Source organism: Larus michahellis, chromosome 7, assembly GCF_964199755.1.
Source record: "Larus michahellis chromosome 7, bLarMic1.1, whole genome shotgun sequence".
Taxonomy (NCBI): Eukaryota; Metazoa; Chordata; class Aves; order Charadriiformes; family Laridae; genus Larus; species Larus michahellis.
Window position 1 is genome coordinate 36,580,313 of NC_133902.1, and position 16,776 is coordinate 36,597,088.

The 16,776-nt window shown below is 36.4% G+C and overlaps 1 protein-coding gene across 6 annotated transcripts in view; it reads right to left on the bottom strand.

The window, feature by feature from the left end:
- Nucleotides 1-16,776, bottom strand: part of UBR3 (ubiquitin protein ligase E3 component n-recognin 3) — a 114,127-nt gene that overhangs the window by 89,689 nt on the left and 7,662 nt on the right. For 3 of the 6 annotated variants that reach the window (XM_074596308.1, XM_074596306.1, XM_074596309.1), the window contains exons 2-6: nt 10,062-10,201; nt 9,508-9,666; nt 7,699-7,842; nt 7,045-7,094; nt 2,331-2,397 (exon numbers count right to left, since the gene is read on the bottom strand). In XM_074596308.1, the coding sequence (XP_074452409.1) occupies nt 2,331-2,397; nt 7,045-7,094; nt 7,699-7,842; nt 9,508-9,666; nt 10,062-10,201 (560 nt within the window). Of the gene's footprint in view, nt 1-887; nt 993-1,490; nt 1,600-2,330; nt 2,398-7,044; nt 7,095-7,692; nt 7,843-9,507; nt 9,667-10,061; nt 10,202-16,776 lie in introns of those variants that run through there. The other 3 variants (XM_074596307.1, XM_074596311.1, XM_074596312.1) reach the window with 3 other exon arrangements.

Below are 16,776 nucleotides of genomic sequence, written 5' to 3' on the forward strand. Positions count from 1 at the left end.
TTCCTTGTCTCTTGTTAAGAAATTGCGTATGTGATTTTACTGCTCATGAAGGCTTGGTAGCCATGCAGACTGAAGTCCCCTCTCCACAGAACAGACAGCACAGGTTCAGGTACATGCCAAATGCCCCTGAGTGACAACACTGGGCATGAAGACAAGTGACACAACACCTTATCTGCCACTGACGTGCAGCTTTCTCTTAACATGTATCACAACTGAAGACTGCATATCAAATACTTTATACAGCAGTTTCAGGCAGGGATGGAAGAATATATATCCACTTATACCTGCTACAGAATTTAAGTAGGCAGAATGCTCTTACCCAACTTGGAAAATTTGTCAAGAACACTGGGACTAATGTTCCCACTCTTGTGAAAATCACCATATGATTTTAAATTTCTTTCAACAAATAAATAAAAAAATATATAGTGCCTGTGGGTTTAAAATTGTCTTAAACATCAGGTATTTCAGTTGGACGCAGGATGTAGGTTTTAAAAACAGAGTAAAAATAAAAATTCTCTCAATACTCAGTCCCATACCTGTATCAATGAACCTCAGCATAAAACCTCTATTTTCTTTAAAGAAACCTTTTATTCTTTCCTAGTGCCACAAAAGACCCTATAGACTGTTGTAAACATCTCTCTGGAATATGAGTCTTAGCATCCCGAGATATCTGCACTATGTAAATAACCCTCTATGAAGAATACCACTGAAGATCAGGGATGGGAGAGGGAGTCTGCTTGTACGGAAAAGGTAAATCTGTTTTTATTCAATACTCAGTTTTCTAAAATTTTCTTTTCATACTCTTATTTTATACCCTATTGGACATAAAATATGAATACTGAAAACTTCAGAAAACTATTTAATATTTAATAAAAACAGATACTTACCTTTCCCCCATTGGCAGACTCCCTCCTCTGGGGCTGATATTAGGAGCTATCAACATCATGGGCACAGTCCATGTTGGGATGCCTCAGAGGGGGAAGACTACAATCCTGGGGGGAAATGAAATGTTGAATTCAAGTACCACTTTTCCTGAAATGCCGCTGCTGACACTGGTTTTCAGGCCCGGCAGCTTCTCAAACTGAGCTTCCTCCCTGCCTGTTTCCCATAGTCAGTACTTACACATCAAAAACCCAGCATTTTTTCTTGCATTACTTGACTCTAACTTATCTTTTAGCCAAGTTAACAGCATCTAAAATTCACGTAAGAGAGCTTTTCTTGGATGTCTGTGTTTCCTGCATTTCTTCAAAACTACCAAATTGTCCATATTAATATTCTCTGCCACAATCTTTCACACACCATTTCTAAGATCACTTCTTAACGCCACCATTGCCAATACATTGTTCTCTGCTTTTCCAGCTTCCCAATCTTTTTCCTTCAATCTGAAACCACTAGAAACAATCCGTCTTACTTTTCCCATACTCCTCACAACACCTGCATACCCTTTACTGACTTCACAAACCCTTGCATTTCAAATTCAAGTTCCAAACCTTCACTCCAAAGCTTTTCCAGAAATTTTATTCCAACTTTCACCACAGTTTTTCACCCGAATGTTCTTTTCCCAGGGCTTGCAATTTCTTGGTGCTTTCTATGTCAGCCTCCTCATACTCATAGTTAAAAAAACAACAAAAAAAGGTGTTCTTTATTTAATAATAGGAGTTTAAATATTTTTATTTAAACACTTTAGCACAAAAAAACATCAAGAACAAGCACAGGATAGGGCTATCTTGTCTCCAGACTAGGGTCGTTCTTGAATTAAAACTTGCACTGATCTCAATGTGAGTGCTGCTCATTTGGACTAGAAATTGCACAGAGGAATAATTTCAATCAAGGAAAATAATAGAGCGATTTCAAAGGAGACTTCATTCAAGTACCTTTTCTTAAACATTACTAGAACAGTACAGATAGACCAACCAGAACCAGAGATAATCATTCTTGCCTGTCTGAGAACAAAATCATACTGTAGAGTGGCATAATGGAAAAAAAAGATTGTTAAGAACAAATACATCAAAAACTTCTTTGCCAAGCTGTATTGCAACCTTGCCAGCCACACAGTGAAAATGGAATGAAATTTTAGAAGTCAACTTATGACATGAAGGTGACAAAATGACTGGTCAGAGTCCCAGACAGTGGTACTCACTCAAGGGAAATCAAAGTTGCCAATTACCACAATTTCACTTGCTATTCTTTTTTAGACCTTGCTACGTTTAATACGTAGTGCTGCCACGTGCAGCACTACAGTGCTTGGGAAGTCAATGAATATCTCTAAATAATTTTTAAGATAGACATAAAGCACATATGATAAACTGAGATCAGTACTTTATAAATACCTTTGGTGGTGCTGCTTAGTTTCACCCTCTTGCGCTTGCCCACACCTTGGCTACCATCCTGGTCCTCCTGGGTTAGGGGAAGAGTTTAAAAAAATCGATAATCGTATATTTAGAATTTTATTACTAAGAGACGGTATGCTCTCAAATTTCTGGTTTAACTATCAAGCTAAAACAGAAAAGCCCTGAATATACTGTCTTACCAGAAAAATACTTCTGCTGTTTACAGGAACCACGGACTCTCTGAAACTCATTAGAAAAAACACAATTTTTTAAATTGCCTTTCCCCCCCCTACAGCCAACATTATCATCTGCAAGTTCAGACATCTTCATCTATTTAATTAATTTTGTAATGTTACCCGCCTTGATTTCTGAAACCGATTGCTACAAAAACGTTTAACACTACAAAAATGTTTAACACTACAAAATTTTTAACTGTTGCCCATCCAAGGTTTCACCATACTCATCTGTAGGGTTTGGGTTTTTTTGTTTCCTAAAAAAACATCAGCCAATGTATTGGCTATTAAATTTTACAACTCAGACAAGTAGCTAGACATTTTCTAATCAACGTAAAGTTCTGATCCAAGAATAAAGTATTTTTGATGCCTTTAAGAGGCCAATTCTAATTGTTGAATTCTAATTGCTTGTTCCCTACAGAATAATGGAAACACGTCACACAGGCATTTGTCATTTCAAGCTTTCACGGCACTCTGCAAACAAAACAGCAAAAGTTCCAAAATGCAATGCAAGTTACAAACATCATCACCACCGCTTTACAAAATCTAACACTGGGTATTAAGAAAGAATGTGACATTATGGGACTATATTAAATGCTGCATGGATCTTTACTAACAATGGTAGTCCCTAATGAAACAGTGAAAATAAAGAAAGATTCCTTCTGGATCTAATAAAATGAGTGATCATTAATGCCGATATCTACTCTTAAAAGTAAGTAATCAATATCCTTCTCCTCTAAGAAAATGTTATATTTTACTTCCAAACTTCACTGGAATGATAAAGAGTCTGGTACTCAAGAAATTACTACCCCTCCTTGGGGACAAAGATTATTAATATTTTTTATCTAAGGACTGGCCAAAAGCATCATGCCAATGAAAGGTCTGAATTTTCCTATCCTTTCAGTTCCTCCACCTGAAAATTCATTTTAAGATGGACACATATTTGAATTCTGGGGTGTCCTCTGGTCTCTGTGAACACACGCTACTTTTGTACCTCAGTCAGGAGCCAGTCAGTTCCTAGGTGTTGCCACTGCCCACTCCCCCACCAGAGGGGCCAAGTACTCTAAAGCAAAAATCAGACCTGCTGAGATATTACTACGAGCTGCAGGACTCTGCAATTTAAGTCTTTTGCCCTGAAGAAAAAGAATCTAAATTCCTGTAGCTAGACAGTTGATAGCTGGAGGTCTCAAGACCTCTTCAGCAGTCTCGGTTAATACAGTGAGTTGTTAGAGGGGCCTTAACCAGAAAATAATGCATTTGGGTATACAAATTGCAATTAATGTGTTGGATTCTAGCCTCCAACACCACTTCTCTGGCAAACAACATGCATTTCCCCTTGTATAGTTGGAGAAAAGAATTTAAATATAACAGTCTTCATTGCAACTTTTGAAGTTATTTCACTAAAAAGAAGAAAAATTGAATGATTTATGAGTAATGCTTTCTTGAGAAATCTTTTTTTGCCCTCAATAATGTTAGACAGTTGGTTTCCACTGCTTTAGTAAGGTGGGATTAAACCTTAATGTCAAGTGCAGGAGTTTTAACAGGCTTGAGATAGTGAGTGCGGGGTCACAGGGTGTCTGCCAAGCCCAGGGATAAAGAGTGAGAGAATGAGTAAGCAAACGTAGAACACCTTATTTTTACCCGTTTGATAATGCTGTGTAAATACACCCAGATAACAGCAAAGATCTATGTAGGTTTACTTTACATATTAGAATATTTAGCACTATGCCTAAGGTGTGCCGCATGTGTTGTAAATTCAGCTAATAAACTTTATGTAATATTAGCTACTATACATAGATTTTTGTACGATTACGTTAAGTGGCAATTGGAGTCAGTAACTATATAACTGAGTAATAAGGCATTCAGTGCTTAATAAACTACAAGGGCAGCCAAATAGAGATATCCAATACAAAAAGGTTTATTCGTCAGTGTGGTAAAAGCGTCCCATGGACTTGTTTTTATTTGATTCCTTGGAACATAAAAACCTCTCAAACAGGAGGTTTAGAGATGGCCTTTTTTTCCTCATTCTGCACAAAGGAAAACACATGGAAGAAAAGCTAATAAAGGAAACTAATAGTGAGTTCTCTCCAAAATACCACAGGATGGAACCCAACACATTTGAGAAGCAAAGCACAAGTGAGCCTATACTGTTTTGGGGCTGGGGCAGGGGGGGGAGGGACAGACAAAACAAAACAACCCACAACACGTATCGCAGGATACATCCACCCTTCAGATTCATTTTTAGCTTAGAACCATCTACTATTGTAGAAATGAAACTAATTACTGAACTATGCAAAACTTTTCAAGCTATTTAGTTCCCTCAGAAGCACTGCTCTAATTTGTAGCCTATGTAAATTTTGTAATCTAGCCTTCCATCTGTGAAACAATCCTACCTTTAAGACTTACTTGGTGAGAAAGAACATTAACCTTTCTAGATTCATTTTAAATACCAGAGGAAGAAAATCCAGTTAAAAGTGTACTCTTCCCACGTCATTACTTAATTAGAACATAGTTTTATTCTGCTATAAGAAAGTATAAGGCATAAAAAAAGATATGAATGTCCTTTGTAAGTTACAGGGGAGGGCAGGATAGAGGAAAAGAAGTCATAAAACAAGATAACTTTTCCTCATTTCTCTAGGAAGCATTTCTCTAGTAACATCATTTGTATTATAAGCATTTCAGCCTTCCACGTGCACAGTGCTGTTTTGGCTTTTGGAGGAAGGGACTGGACTTTCTTTTCAGCAATTCATGCTGAAAATTCAAGCAGATCATGAATAAGAAAAAGACTATAAAATAAAAAAATTAACTTTCTCCAGAGATTCCACTAACTATAGGGTTTTTTTGGTTTAGAAAAAATCAACAAAATTTTGGCATTATTTTTAATCGCATCCCACACTGTATCAACATGATTTTATTAAAGATATTAAAGGAAAATTCAGAAGTGAAAATATATACTATAAAACATTTCAATTTGGAGTGTTTATTTTTTTATCTGCATGTTACTTCTTCATTCTTTTTTAAAATTTTCTAAATACAGATTTCAAAACAGGTCTTGTGCCTTTTTTTTTTTTTTTTTTTTTTTTTTTACAACGTATCTTAATAATGTAGTTAAACATCTTAAAATTGATTCCAAGTACGGGAGTACATGCAGAATTTCAATTTAGAAAAATCACATCTGTGGTAACGTAACAAAATACCTACGTGTACATTTATAACCTGGAGATCAGAAAGAAAATCTCTCTAGAAAACAGGTACCTTAACTAACAAGCTATAATGCTATTGCTGTAATTCCTCACTTTTTTTATTCATAAAATATCTTTTCCTTGAAAAAAATTACCTTTTCCTGAAAAAAAAAAAAAAATTGTTTCTCCCTAAAATACGTCTCTGTCTCTACCTCCCTCTTGGACTTTTTTTCCGCAAAAGGAATGTCAGTGATCTGCAATCTCTCTTCAGACTCTTAACAACTTCAGTTTACTCCCCTCTCCTCATCACTTACAGGGGTCAAACAGAAAGAAGGATGCCGAGCCATTTTAAGTTTATTTGAAAATAATACTTGAAGTTACTAACATTAACTTGAATTACCTTCTTTCATGGGCCTTAAAAGTGATACTGTCAGCAGTCTTCTGTGGTTTGGGTTGGGGTTTTTTGTCTGTTTGTTTGTCAAGCGATGGTGAAAAAACAACAAGCAATACTTCGAAAAATGCCAAATTATAAATAGCACTGCTGAAAGTGTAACAGATGCTGTTGTGCTCGTGACAGAGACAAACGTGTCATACAACTGTTTTAGATATACATGAACAATTGTTTTTACTTGAACACTTGTTCACATAGAATTCGATGTAAACAGAAATCCTATGAAAAATTATACATTATTTAGAGTTTGTTAAAATACCTTACCAGAATGGCTGCTAAGGCTTACTAGCTGAAATTGAGTTTCAAATAGCAAGGCAAAAAAATGAATTGATTTTTAACTTTCCTCATTAAATTCCACTTACTTATTATAGCTCAATCTGAAAGGAGATTCCCTCCTTTGTACTCCCACTCAATGTTTGGTAAGTAAGGTCAAGTCTACACATGGGAATTTATCTACAGAGAAATTCTCACTGCTGCTATCACCAGTTCAGCTGGATTCTCAAGTACCGAAAATTACTAACACCATTCACAGCATCACAAGCTTTAAGTTTGCTTTAATCAAGCCAAATTTACTTGATAATGACTTTTGAACTACCTACACAAGTTTCTTCTACATTACATACACAAATAAATTGAAATAGTATTAGCAAAAATAAGGATTTTTCAAGAGGTCCTTAGTAAATCAAAGGTATGAGATCTATTCCTTTATATCTCCATTATTTCAATTATTAAAATGGGGAGAGTATGTGGTAGATAGAAGAGTTAAGGTTTGTGGGATTTGGCTGCAAGCATTCTCTCCATTTAATATTCTGTTGCAGTTCATTATAGTCTTTAAAAAACAGTCTCACCTCATCTGAAGAATCCCCTTGTCCTGATGCTGCCGTAGCACCTGCTAAACCTTTTGAAATAAAAAAATTCAGAGATTCCTTTTGTAAGTCTCATACTGAAAAGACAATATTTTACGATATTTAATGAGCCAGTATGAAATGAAACACTACATTAGCTTCCTTTAAAAGATACACAGCAGTGGACTGAGAAGTTGGAGGAAGATTTCCAAGCAATACAAAACCAGGGATTTGCAAGTTCCATTGCAGAACTTCAGCATACTGAGTTAACGGGGACATGTTCTTTCAGAAATTGCAAAAAACTCTGACAGCCTTCAGTGATTAAAAAAAAAAAATCCACAGCACTTTTGTAAGAATAGGTGGCTTAACTTAGTTGCAGTGACAAAATTCCACTACGAGCAATTTCATCTTGCCTACTCAAATTCCACTAATGCTATGACTGGAAAATGATGCTTAGCATATTAGCAACAAAAAGTTAATATGTTTAGCATGTTGATAGAATTAAAATGAGTCCTGTGATTTGGTGGTGCACTAAATAAGAGGTAAGTCCTTAAGTTTCATTAACATTCATTGGTTTTTTTAAATAAACTAAAATAACAGTTTATATAAAAAACAGCAATAATCAAGTCTTCTCTTAAAATATTTTTCTACACAAACCTTGAACTGCTAATGTGCTAGTTCCAGCTCCTTGTTCCTGCATACCACATGCAATTTTATCCTCAGGAAATGCCAGTCCAGAGCCTTTCAAAGCAATGAGGTACTTTTCATGACTTTTCTTTGCACATGCATTCTCTCCAACACCTTGAATACATACATAAAACAGCATTAAAGTACAACAACGGCTACTTGCTTCACATACTTCATATTCTATAAAAGCAATCTAAAAAATGGTCCACAATGTTTTAATAAGCTGTACAATTATGAGATGTAGAAGCTAAAAAGTTTTTCCAGTTGATGAACTGAAATCCAAAAGACCTGAAACCTTCTCGGTTTTTCCCCTCCAACACAGTGTTTTCTTCTAAATTATGTACTTCATTTCTATTTTACCAGCACTGCCACCATTACAGCAAAAAAGGGATTTGTTTTGATATTTCAAAACAGTTGGCTTTGGACAGAAAGGACAGGGACCTACGATTTCCAATGGGAAAAAAATAAAGCAATAAAAAAACTGTAATGGTAATATGCCATATATAAATTCCAATAGTTGGAATTTTTCTTTCAAAGTTCAAGTTTTGACAGCTGCAATTAACAGATACTATTCATAAAGATACCACCGTTTCAACTGTTGGATGAAGCAAAGTCACACTGCATGCTCGGTATATAAGTAACGTGTGTCAAGTGCTTAAGGAAAAGAAAACATGAAAAAGATGACAGCATCTTTTCAGCTGTGCACTTTTGCGTTCAAAGTCATAAGGGCAGGTTTTGCTCTAAAATCCCTTTCTTTGCTTTCCCTACCCTGAAACTGTACCTACTCAGACACATATATTCTCCATTCCAAGAGTCCAGAGAAGAATGCCTTACTTCCCATTCCCTCTCCACGATTCTGTCTCAGGAAATCCATCGCATATAGGAAAAGAAAAGTCATTAAATTTCTCCCATTCAAGTATTATTAAATGGGGGAGAAAAAGGAAGGAAACAGAATAAAGACAACTGTCCCTGAGGCAGCTTTCCTAAGAGTTTCTCCTTTCAAATAAAGATTTAGAGATTGCCTGTTCTTCAGCTAGCTGCTGCCTAAGCCACTTATGGCAACTTGAATCGACAGAAATTACTATTTGTTTCATACCTATGCAAAGGAGGTATGCAAAGGACTCAAAGAGACACTTTCTAATCACGAGAAAATAAGATGGAGTGAATTTATACTAGGTGGTTTGGGGTTAAAAGTGACTGTCCAACACTTTCAGATTCATTGTGATTTGGTGCAGGATGGAAGGAATAATTGGCAGAGTAGGGACGGTTGTTTTTAAGACACATAAAAAAAAAAAAAGGCTTTGCACAGAAGTGCAGGACAGACAACGGCCTTTTGCTGTTCAGGTCTCCTCCAGTAACCTCTGAGAGAGCAGATACCAAAATAAGTTTGAGATATTCCACTTTGAGTAAGCTTGATATGCCTTATTTGGAAGTACTAAGCTACCGTGTTCACTTCACTTCACTTTAAAGAGAATGGATTTATTATGAAAACTCCTTTGAAATGATGTACCTTTATACAGTTATCTGGGACACAGAAGACAAGAGGTTCTCTCTTACAGGTCTTAATAACAAACGTTTCTAGTTGCTCCTCAAGCCCACCCCCCTACTATCAGCAACAATAAAATATCCTTAAAAACATGCATTTTTCTGAAGTGGTATTATACCACTTCAGTGATCAACTGAAGTGATAAACAAAACTTATGCCCTTATAAAACTTGTAAGTATGAACTTATTGTTCATCATTTGAAAATTTAATTATTAAAAAGAACACAAACGTACCAGAGCTAAGATCTTTGTAGAACTGTTGGCTAGTCAAAACCTGGGTAAGAACTGATCGCATTGCTCCTCCCATTTTGGTCAAGTCTTCTAGAAAGGAAACATGAGGCTCCAAAACCTGGAGGATTTTATGAAGGTCTTTCTCTGATGGCAGATCGAGAGCTGAAAACCATATAACAAGAATTTTTGGTGTAAATGTAATGTAATTTGGCCAAGACCTTCACAAGGCAGAACAGCTATGACTACCACAAAGGAAATTTATTTACATATTCATAATGCTCTAAAATTCCCATGTACAAGCTTCAAATTAATCCTGATTTCAGTTTCTGGAAGAGCTCATCTCAATGACAGGTAACCCTTAAAACATATTTAAGAAGCTCTTCAGCAAAGAATAAAATCAAACTGCCTAGTCAGGAAGTAACTTTGTTAGGAAAAGATGCACAAAATTCTATGATATAAACTATAGATAGCATTCATGTACTGTGTCTTCAGAGACTGCAAAGCAAGAGATAGCAGCATGGTATGATATGCTAGATACATGCAAATTTAAAACATACCAGGCTCATTATACCCCTCTCGTAAGTGCTGAATAAGACTAAAGATGAACTGTGGAAGAACTAATTCTGACATCATCAACAAGTCTTTCGGGACACATGGAACGTTTGAATTTGACTTAATCCGGTGTCTTTTACAAAACCTATAAAACAGATGAGAAAAATGTTAAGCCAAGCACAGATCATCAGAGTTAACATATACTAAGAAAAGCATTACTTTTTCCATTTTTCAGAGAGTATATACTTTTACTTTCAAGGTAGTGCGGAAATGGTATTCTGAAATTCCAATTATTATGTTCAAACCCATTTTGTTTCCAAGTCCAACGAATTATAAAGTTGCCAAATTTTCTTCCCTTCTCAAAGTTCACATATCTAACATCCCAGTTTCTTCCCATACATGTTAGAAGCATCTTCCGCTGAACAATTAGAAGAACACGGAATTTTTCTCTATCAAGGCGTACCTGCCAATTCCTGAACAGCCTAATTGAAAATATCTAACTAAACCAGTTCCTCTCCTTTCCGTGAAGTTGTCAGAGACTGGCCTGATTCTTCAAGTTCTCATTCAAGTGACTTCTTTAACATCTTTTGACATTAATAAACACAACTTCCAAAAGCATAAACACTGATCCTGCAAACTCTTATTTCAGATGTACAGCAACTAAGATTTACTTATCAAAGGATGACAGAAACACCCTGCAAAAATTGTGGAAATTGTTTCAATTAAAAAGAAAAGAAAACATTTCTTCTTTGGAGAATTCCTGTATGGTAGTAGTTGAGACTTGGCTAATGCACAATGACAGGAGGTTGAGCCAAACCCCATTAGAGCAGACAGAATCATTTCCCACTGATCTACCATGAGCCTGAGTCAAGAGCCACTGAGTACTTTTCTGCTCCCAGTCTATTTTTAGAAAGGACATTTACCAACACCAAAGAGTTATCTACTCATGTCAAAAAAGAAGCTAACAAGGAATAAAGAGTCTAAAAACCCACCAAACAAGAGTAAACTACTGGAAAGATTCACTAGATTTTACCAGTAATTTCTCATCGTAGAGACTCAGAAATAGATTCAGTTGTGTTTGAATATGAAAATTGTTTCCTAATTTTATTCATGTCTTCACTACATTTGCTATGCCTTATTTTCCAGAAGAAGCCTGCTACTTTCTACAACATAAGCCTTTCCTCTTTGAGGACCCTTAAAGTATCATCTTCAAGAGAAGGTGGAAATAAAAGAAGCCACAAAGCCAGTATCTGAACCTAGGGAAAAAACCAAGGAGAATACAAGTCCAGCGATGGCATCTTCACAAGACTGGCTAGCATCTTCACGAGACTAAAGACTCTTTTGCTCTTACACATTAGAGACACATTTTATTACAAGGTACACAAAGGACAGCACTAGCCAGATGATTTGCAGTTTATATATACAGCCTCTCCATCCCCAGTGATGACCAACAACTTTCTGTTAATTAATGTACAAACTGGTAGTTTTCACTTCTCCAAATGACATTCACAGAAGTTACGAAAACTCATTTGCTTTTTCACTTTTGTCATTCGCTTTTTCACTTCTGTCATTCGCTTGTGTCTCATCCACATACAAAAACCTGAACTGCCATAAATCACAAACCTGGCTTGATCTATGCTGCAATATGGTACCTCATTTATTATATTAAAGGTATTTGCTTTCCCTTTCACCACTACCCTTCTAAGAAGAGATCAAAAGTAAATAAAGACTTCAAAGACACAGGAGGAAAGGATTACTGCGCAGTGTGGTTTAAGATCTTTTACTGGTCCCCTCCGTATATTTTGCATTCAGCCAGAAGACATTTTCGCTGGTTATGATCACAAGCTAAGGGAGCCACAGTAACAACTCACACGTAAAGGAATTTTAAATCCCAGCTTCTGCTAAGCACAAGGCTTCCTTCCACAGAAAATAAAAAGCTCTGCTCCCCAAGAAGCCTATGCCAGCTTACCACTTGTGAATCAGCCTATGGATTACTTATCCCAAATTTAACATACCCTGTAGCTGAAGGTTATGAATCATGTATTCTCTTGAGATTCCCAAGAAAGCACTATTGGTTTACAATGTGTGTTATTATTACTATATTAATATAGGTTCTGGAAAATCAAGGAAGAACCCAAATTTGATTCAGTGTAAGGGAATGTTCTTTCACTGTCACATGCACAAATTCCAGATCCCACACCCTAAACCTTAAAGTAGGAATGACAATATCATTTTACAAGATGAGCCATATTCTATATTTATGATTCAAAGGCTCCGGTATTAAAGTACTGCCCAAAATCAATACACTGTTGTAGCTGTTCTTAACTAACAGCTAGAAACATGCACATGGTAAGGATCTGAGAACATGTTCTTACAGATGTGACTTGCCACTGGACAAGCTATTGGCCATACTGAATTTCAGGAGCAAGAATTAATCTACGCCACAATGATCCAGAAAGCCAATGCTCAGATTTTACTCTTTACAAATCAGGCTGAAGAAATCTTACTGAGACCAAGTTTATAATATTCACCCACAAGACTCTGTTTTATGCTCAATTACAGAGTCCTGCTACTGTATGGTATTTCCACCATCCTGAAATACCAATACTCTGTTCTACTCAAAGCTCTGTTGCCTTTACAGAGGGCTATACAATTCTTCTACAGACATTGACTTGGAAGATCTTCAGAGTCAAAATGACAGCTGTTTTAACTAGAGAAGAGCCAGAACCCCAAGCTGTGCCAAGGAAGAAACAAGTTGAAACTCCCTATACATGCAGAGACACCTTCTCCAACGGGTTACACAGTTACTGGACAAACAGCAGACAAAGCTATTCCATGATCAATTCCTTATACTTCTAAAAGAGCTTCCTTACCGCAGCATCAGTTAAAGAATTGCCTGTCTACATAAACGTACATTTCAAAATGCTTCTGAGACTATCAAAACAGGGATTTAACGGGCAACAAAAAGGAACATTTTCCAAATCTCTTCTGGTAACACCAAGCCTCAGAAATCTACCACCCGGAGCAGGCAGAAGCGTCTAACAGGGGTAGTGAAAGGTGGATATAATCTAGATAAAAAATACATTTTTTTCTGAAAAAGCTCAAAAATAAAAATACCTACAGAGAGTAAGTCTGACTAGATAACTGACAGATCGCCTTGATCTGAACTTAACTACATGATTTCAATATTGCAGAATACTTTTTCCAACAAGCCTGTAGCTCCTATTTTATCTTCAGTACTTTCTATTTCTTGTGCTATACAATCTTCCTTGTAAATATTTTTATGATTATACTACAATGAGCTTTAAGAATAGGAGTCATTGAGTGAGCATGCCAATTCACTAGCCAGAGATATTCAAGCCCTATTTCACTGAAGGTCTAACATAAAAGTACTAAAATACAGGTCTATGGGAAGACAAAAATCATCACCCTTTTTTCCTTATTCTTTCCTCTAATTCAAAAGCAGATTCTGGTTTTTTGTTTTCTATGTAGTTTCCTACCTTTGAAATTGCTTTTTCACAAAAAGAAAAGGCTAATTTTAGCAAAAGAAGAAAATAACACAGCAACTTGCAATTAAATAAAAACAGAGCTTTAACAAGCAATCCTGTCCACATGACTTCAAATATAATTCCTGAAATTTCTTATGTTGCATTGGTATCTTATTTGTAAGATGTAGAAGAACATTGTTGATGTCTACATGAGTAAGGAATCCATGTATTATTAACATAAGCAGCATTAACATCTTCTAAGCAGCCTTCACTTTAGACTTTCCAGATTCAATCCATTCTCTCCTACTATTTCCATTTTTAATAATCCTATGGTGAATTTCCAAAGTGTATTTTAGAAGTGGCTTCAGGTAAAATAGTTCCTTTCCTTTAGGCTACAGCTTCACAACTGCTTAAATTGAACTAGGTCAGCCCTGCCACAATTCTGTCTTCAGCCCTCTTATTTGTTCCAGCACTGGCACTTGATTGATCCTGTGTTAAACCAGCTCAGAAGCTAAGCTAGCAGCAGTTACCCTACAAAAAAAAAAAAAAAAAAAAAAAAAAAAAAAAAAAAAAAGAATGCACTGGGCCAGTTTAAATCCACCACCACTCACAGACCCACCTCCTTGGAAATCACACTGAAATCCCCAAATCATCCCGCCATCATCCCTTTCCTTGTTCACCTGACAGGGAGCAAAACACACAGAACAAAAACACAAAACTGCAGGAGGATGCTGTCCTGGCCAACAAGCGCACAAGGTAGATACAAGGCTCGCTGTGAAGCCAACTTCTCCACTTCAAAGGAGAATTTTTAAACTTCCCCAGTTATTACGGCAGCTGATAAATGCCTTCAGTACCAGCCAGACCACACCTTTACAGCTTTTGAACATTTGCTCAGCCCTCCTTCCACTACATCCCACAGCGTCTCAGGTTTCAGTTGCATTCCAGAAACTTGACATAAGTTCAGGCAGAGGGACTATTTTTACTCTCCCATTTCTCTTGCTATTTTGTTCCCTGACTCTCCATGTTTAAAAGTAATTTGTTTTAAACTGGATCATAAAGCTGTCAAAAGAAGGCATCTCATTTTCACAAGTCTTACAGTACTACAGCATGAGCGCCTGACTCCAACAGAAGCTTTTAGGGACAAGAGTCTGGGACCCAAGTGACAGGACCCAAATGAAAACTACTGGAAATCCATTCCTAAGCAAAGAAAGTAAACCTCTGCTCAATTCTTCAATTCACTGAGTCATATCTAAAGTCATATCTAAACTGAGCTTTTTTTTTTTTAAGACATCCCATACATTTCCTACTGTATACCACATGACTGAAATTGTCACTTAATGTTTCATAAAGTATTAAAACAAAGTGAGTAAATTCTGCTAATAAGAATTCAACACAGACTTTTAAAACAGCATGCATTTTGTCCCCACTGTAAAACTAACATGCCAATACTATTCCTACGTATATGGAATGTACAAAATAGATGCAAGATGCAAAATATTTTTTGAGTGCTACAATTGCCTCTCAGAGTTCTCCTGAACTGACTTTTCGTTCTTTACGTACTAGTAAAGACTGCTTAAAAGTTTTTCATGCTTTTGCAGTTCACATATTAAAACAAATCTTAATTCAGAACAAAATATAACTTGCATAATCAGGATTAGAAAATTATCTCGATGGAAAAGGACTTTGATACATTGTAACCTTGCTTTATGTAAATCCACTGTCCCCAACCAATAACAAACACGATGTTAACTCTGAAGAAATGCAGAGAAATAAACTAATTGTTCCTCTGAAAATTAAGTTTTATGTTTTTCCCCACACACACCCTAGTAATTAAGTTTCAATAGTTCAATTCATTTCACCTGCAAAACAGGCTTCCAAACGTGAGTCAACGTGGTACCGAATTCCAGGCCTGAGGAATGATAGCTCTTCTGCTCTTTCTGAAAGCTGCAAGCTACAGAGTTCAGAGACAAAACTAAACACTTGCATTTCTGCTATTAGGGACTCCGATAAAAAGCAAACGCAACTGGAAAGACATCAGTCTAACCCTTCTAACCAGGAAAGCTCCAAAGTAGAGACACTAGAGGCAATAGTGGAGAACAAGGAAAGATGGCAGAAGAATTATGGCTTCTCAAGAAAACAAACAGAAAAACCTTTAAAGGACATCTTTCCAGGCTCTAAGCCTTCATGACAAAGCTGTTTGGCCAGGTTAGGAGGCTAGAAATCACAGGTTAGACTCTTAGAAATGATTCCAGTCCTTGCAGAGCAGCAGGAAGAGAGGCAGTGTGCCACCAGAAGCTCCCTTGGTGCTCAGTGCTATATTGAGCTCCCCTCAGCGAAGCAAGCTCACCAGTTCAAAGAAAAAGCAGGCAAAGAAGCTCTACAGAAGACCATTTCTATTATTCTCTGTTAGTCCTCTGACATAAACATCTTGTATACTAATGAAGCTCATTGTAGTTTTATCTACTATACAAGTACCCACTATCAATCAGAAACAGTAAATTTGGCAGTTTCAACTGTAAGACCTCAGAAATTCAGTGAGAATGTGAAGGAACGGACTTCTCAACAGAGCTGAAGCTGAGCCTATGTTTGAGTACACCCACAGAGTTGTTGAATTTGAGCATTTTGATAGACAATGGAGCAATTCAAGAGTAACACAATCTTCTGCTGCAAAAATATTGTCTTTATAAAAAGGGTGGATGCTCTGGGATATAATTACTGCACTGTAATTGCATCTAAGTACATCTTACATTCACCTCGTTTGACTGAAAAGCCTCAATTTACACACAATTTAAAATATATTTGTACAATAAGAGACATACAGCTAGCTAACTTACAACTGTAATACCCATGCTCTTTGGTGCAGCTTTTTTAAACATCACAGTGATGGCAAAATGAAGCCCTTACAAGTTAAAAGGGCCTCAGTTACACTGTTAATAGCAAAATTAAGATTATTAAAATTATCTTAATTCATCCATTTGCATGTATGAATATAGTCTCTAACCATTTTGTCCAGCAGGAACTGCAGCCTTTTCAGTTGAGTACTTCTTAAATGAGCAGTTAATTTAGTATTTCACTGTGCTGAAGAAGGCATTGACAAGAATAAGTCTTCAAACTCAAGTCTAAAAAGCAATCTTCATGAAGGTTTAACATTAAAAAAGCCCACAAGAAAAACATTTACATTCAAAATTCTTTCACAGCATGGAGTCTAAAGGTATCCTCTATTTTATTTTTT